This window comes from Priapulus caudatus, unplaced genomic scaffold, assembly GCF_000485595.1.
Source record: "Priapulus caudatus unplaced genomic scaffold, Priapulus_caudatus-5.0.1 Scaffold1124, whole genome shotgun sequence".
Taxonomy (NCBI): domain Eukaryota; kingdom Metazoa; phylum Priapulida; class Priapulimorpha; order Priapulimorphida; family Priapulidae; genus Priapulus; species Priapulus caudatus.
In genome coordinates, this window is record NW_014578185.1 from 71,146 (window position 1) to 76,538 (window position 5,393).

The 5,393-nt window shown below is 46.0% G+C and overlaps 1 protein-coding gene and 1 long non-coding RNA gene across 2 annotated transcripts in view; both read left to right on the forward strand.

Annotated features, from left to right (window-relative positions):
* Window positions 1–575, forward strand: part of LOC106815472 — a 5,941-nt gene extending 5,366 nt beyond the window's left edge. The window contains exon 3 of the long non-coding RNA XR_001394751.1: window positions 536–575. This is a non-coding gene — a long non-coding RNA (uncharacterized LOC106815472). The remainder of the gene's footprint in view (window positions 1–535) is intronic.
* LOC106815471 (integrin alpha-PS2-like) overlaps window positions 1–5,393 on the forward strand; it is a gene marked incomplete at its 5' end in the record, with an annotated part of 72,515 nt that overhangs the window by 55,314 nt on the left and 11,808 nt on the right. The window contains 3 exon segments of the mRNA XM_014819936.1: window positions 973–1,063; window positions 1,789–2,144; window positions 3,150–3,188. Of these exon segments, the coding sequence (XP_014675422.1) occupies window positions 973–1,063; window positions 1,789–2,144; window positions 3,150–3,188 (486 nt within the window).

The window sequence follows — 5,393 nt, forward strand, 5'->3', positions numbered from 1 at the left end:
GTAAAGACCTTTAGCATGCTCTCTGTTCTCTGTCTCTCTCTCTCTCTCGTCTCTCCTCTCTACTCTCTCTCCCTTCTCGTCTTCTCGTCTCTCTCTCTCTCTCTCTGGCGCTAAGATCTAATCTATCTAGCCTATTTACTATCTATCTTGCTCTCTCCTTCGTTTTCACTCTCTCTCTCTCTCTCTTTCTCTTTCTCTATCGCCCTCTTCCTCTCTCTCTCTCTCTCGATCTTCTTTCTTTCTTTCTTTCTTTCGCTCTTTCTGACTCTCCCCCTCTCTCTCGCTTTGACAACGTTCTTTCTCTTCTCTCTCTCTCTCTGCTCTCTCTCTCTCTCCTCTCTCTCTCTCTCTGTGGTCTTTTCTCTCTTTCTTTCTTTCCCTCTCCCCTTCACCCTCCTCTCTCTCTCTCTCTCTCCTTTCTTCTCTTTCTTCTTCTATCTCTCTCTTCTTTCTCGTGCTCTCGCCTCTCCCTTTCACCCTCCTCTCTCTCCCTCTCTCTCTCGTCTAACCACCTTCTCTTGTGTACGTCACGCAGGACTCAGCAACTGCTTGCTCCTACATCACGTGCTGTAAGGGCGAGCGCAGAACATCACTGCTTAAGCTCAGCGGGCGTGATCGTATGCGACGTCGGCAACCGCGTCATGCGCCACTGCGTCGATCTTCAACCTCGAAAGCTCAACCGGGCAAACATCAACGGCCTCTCAGCGACGAACTGCAGCTTCATCGTGCAAGCGCCGGAACAGGTGCGCCGCTTTCGCGTTGCCACGCAACGGGTGTGAAGGCCGCCATGGTCGTTTAAGGGCGCGCATTTAATATATAATATATATATATTATATATATATATGTATATTATTATAGTATATTATTATATAGTATAGTATGAGGGTATTAAATAATATATAGCTGTTACATGATATCTAATATAAAAGATCTTTCTACATCTACGTCATGTTTCATGTATCGTGTTCGCAGGTGATTCTAGCCGAGGATGTAAGCAGACGACTTCACGCGTTCGGTTACTCTCTCGCCGGAGGCATGGACCTGGATGGAAACGAGTATCCAGGTACGCATGCGCGAATATGACGTCAGCTTGAATTGACATCTGACTGATGTCTGAATGAGTTTATTACTCATTACTGGGCCGTAGCCTGCGGGGGACAAGGAGGGGCAGCTGCCTCCCCCTAGATTTTGGAGCAAAATAAAAATAATGAATTGTTCTACTAAAAGAGAATTTTCGTAGTCAGAATGGCTGTACATGTACTCAAAAGTGCCTCAAATACCATCTCCTGCGATCTACATTTTCAAAATTTTCTGTGGGAGGACCCCCAAGACCCCCACTTGTTTCTCACCCCTTCCTTGAAATCCTGGATCCGCCACTGCTTCCCCCCCCCCTAGGAATTTGCTCAGCCTACGGCCCTGCATGCATTACTGCCAATACATGTATAGACATATACAAGACTTTTGCTGCTGTTTATGATGACGACGAAGACGATGATGATGTTGATGAAGATGATGATGATCATGATGATGATTATAATGACAACGACGATGATAATGATGATGATGAGGATGGTGATGGCGATGATGATGACGATGACGACGACGATGATGATGATAATTATTTATCATGTATACACACCAGCATCGCACCATCATATCTCTCTATCTCTCTGTATCTCCTGCAGACTTGTCCATGGTCATTATCATTGATGATGGTGATGACAAAAATAGATGATCTATACACACCAGTACCTCACATCGTTCCCCCTCTCTCCCTGTTTCTCACAGACTTCTCCGTGGGTGCCTACGAGTCGGACCGCATCGTTCACTTCAAATCACGTCCGGTCGTCACCTTCGAAGCGAACCTCAAGATCAACCCGAACGACATCAGCCTAGACGAGCAGGGTTGTCGCCTGAGAGACAACACCTACGTACCCTGCGTCGTCGTCACCTCCTGCCTGCAGTACTACGGCAAGGGAACGCCGCAGCAGCTCGTGGTGAACGTGACACAGACGTTGGATGTGAAGAAGGCGGTGGGACAGCGGTTGTTCTTCCAGCACAACGAGGGGAAGAACGTTGAGTCGTCGTCCATACGGCTGATGAGGGAGACGAAGTGGTGCCGAGCTTTCCACGTTTATCTCCGGGTAGGTGCATACTGTTACTCACTTGTTACTATAGTGTATCTCTCTCTCTCTCTCTCTCTCTCTCTCTCACTTTACTTCTCTCGCTCTCTTTCTCTCTCTCTCTCCTTCACTCTCTTGCTCTCTCTCTCTCTTTACTCTTCTCGCCCTCTTTTACTCTTCCTCTCTCTTTCTCTCTCACTTTATTCTCTCGCCTCTCTTTTCTCTCTCTCTCTCTCTCTCTCTCTTTTCTTCTCTCTCTTCTCTCTCTCTCTTTTCTCTCTCTCTCTCTGTCTCTCTCTCTCTCTCCTTCACTCTCCTCTCTCTCTTTCTCTCTCTCTCTTTTTACTTCCTCTCGCCCTCTTTTACCCTCCCTCTCTCTTTCTCTCTCACTTTACTTCTCTCGCTCTCTTTTACTCTCTCTCTCTCTCTCTTCTCTCTCTCTCTCTCTCTCTCTCTCTCTCTCTCTCTCTCTCTCTCTCTTCTCTCTCTCTCCTCTCGTTCTCTCTCTCGCTCGCTCTCTCTCTCTCCTCTCTCTTTCTCTCTCTCCCCTCTCTCTCTCTCTCTCTCTCTCTCTCTTTCTTTCTCTCTCTCCTCTCTCTCTTTCTCTCTCTCTTCTCTCTCTCTTTCTCTGTCTCTCTTTACTTCTCTCGCCTCTTTTTACTCTCCCTCTCTTCCTCTCTCTACTTTACTTTCTTTCGCTCTCTTATCTGTGTCTCTCTCTCTCTCTTTCTCCTCTCTCCCCGTTCTCTCTTGCTCGCTCTCTCTCTCTCTCTCTCCTCTCTCTCTCTCTCTCTGTCTCTCTCTTTCTGCTCATCCTTTTCAGAGTGAATGCATACCATCATAACACACGGAAAAAGTAATCGTGGTTGTAATCATTTCTAATTAATTTAAAGGAAAAATTATTCGCCTTCATAAATAAATAAATAAATAAATAAATAAATAAAAACTAAATAAATAAATAACTAACTAACTAAATAACTAAAAACGAACTATAACTAAATACACAAATAATTATAAATATTGCAGACGAACGTAAGAGACAAGTTGAGTCCGATCACGGTGGAGGTGAATACAACATTGTGGCACGGAACCGGGAGGACTCGCTCGTTCTGCGTCCTATCCAGAACAGCAAGGTGGACAACTACGTCCACAAACAGGTGAGATCCATGACCGGTACCTAACACACGATGTGGTCTAGATCCCACGATATGATGTAATAGATCCACATCCCACGACACGATATAATAGATCACATCCCACGACACGATATAATAGATCCAGCTCCCATGATATTGATGTGATAGACCCAGCTCCCATGATATGATGTGATAGACCCAGCTCCCATGATATGATGTGATAGACCCAGCTCCCATGATATGATGTGATAGACCCAGCTCCCATGATGATGCCATGTTGATAGACCCAGCTCCCATGATATGATGTGATAGACCCCAGCTCCATGATATGATGTGATAGACCAGTCCCAGATATGATGTGATAGACCTAGCTCCCACGCATATGAGTGATAGACCAGCTCCCACGACACGATGTGATAGACCTAGCTCCCATGACACGATGTGATAGACCCAGCTCCCACATATGATGTGATAGACCCCAGCCTCAACGACACGATGTGATAACCCAGCTCCCATGACACGATGTGATAGACCCAGCTCCCACGATATGATGTGATAGACCCAGCTCCCACGACACGATGTGATAGACCCAGCTCCCATGACACGATGTGATAGACCCAGCTCCCACGATATGATGTGATAGACCCAGCTCCCACGACACGATATATGATATAAAATTAATTAAAAAACAACAAAGTAAATAGGAAAATATTGGTGATAAAACAAAAAGAAATTGAGATGTAATAGGAAATTATCGTAAGTACATGTAGATGAATAGAGATCATGAACAGAGTACATGATTAGAAACGTACGTACGCACGCACGCACGCACGCGACGCACGCACGCACGCACGCAAGCAGCGCACGTACGCACGCACGCACGCATCACACGCGCGCGTTACTTTACGACACGAGAATAGACCGAGAATCGGCAATTATCAATGATAGGAACGTAACACACAGCGCTCTAACGCTGCTGTCTTAATTGTTTACTAGGTAAACATACAGAAGGATTCGCGGCAGGACAACATCTGCATTCCCTGACCTCCAGGTGATCGCTAAACGTAAGTACCCCGGCGCGGGTGACGTCATCGCTGGACATCGCAACAAATACGCATGGGCAAATTACGTCATACATGCGCATGTACGTACGTACGCACAGACGCATATATGCACACACACACAGGCGCACACACACACACCACACAACACACACACACACACACACACACACACACACACACACCACACAACCACGCACGCACGCACGCAATCACCCACGCACGCACACACACACACACACACACACACGCCACGCACGCGCGCACACCACACACACACACACACCACACACACACACACACACACCACACACAAACACGCACCCTCGCCCACACGCACACCTTCGTTTTTTAGCATTGCAGTTGTTTTTCTACATCTTGACGTTTTATCGTGTTACGTGGGGGAAGATGAGGTATAACGAACTACGCAAGCAAGCAGCAAGCATGCATGCTGATATATATAATTATATAACAGGGTTAATTGTTACTGAACCGTGAAGATGGAAACGTAAAGCTGTACGTTACCAATCTTCACCGGTGAGTAACAATTAACCCTGTTATATATACTAGCAGAAATATACCCGTAGAAACCAGCAAATTTGTCTTTAAATATAAACTCCATGTAAGTGACACAGATAAGTTTAAAATTTCATGTAACTGAAAAGAACCACTGCACTGGGTACAACAGACACACTGGCACAGCTACTGGCCACTTGACTACTGTGTCAGTAACGTGTATGTCAAAAAGCAAGAGTGAGCAGGGGGAATCTGCAGTAGGGGGGATCTGAGACGTAGCACCATCTATTGAGGAATAGATTTTTGTTTGAGCCAGAACCATCTCCCAGACGTGGTGATTCTGAATATGCTCATACGCGGCATCAGAGACGCAGTGTAATTCCCACGTATGTGATGTGATCTGCTGTACGCACTGCCCTCATCTATTGACGAATAGCATTTTTTCGAATTTTTGACATAATACTAATACTTAAACTTAAAAAAAAAAATTCTCAGCCAGAACACACTCCAGAGTGGCGTTGCCATCGACAAAGATCTATCAAGTTAGCGCGTGGAGC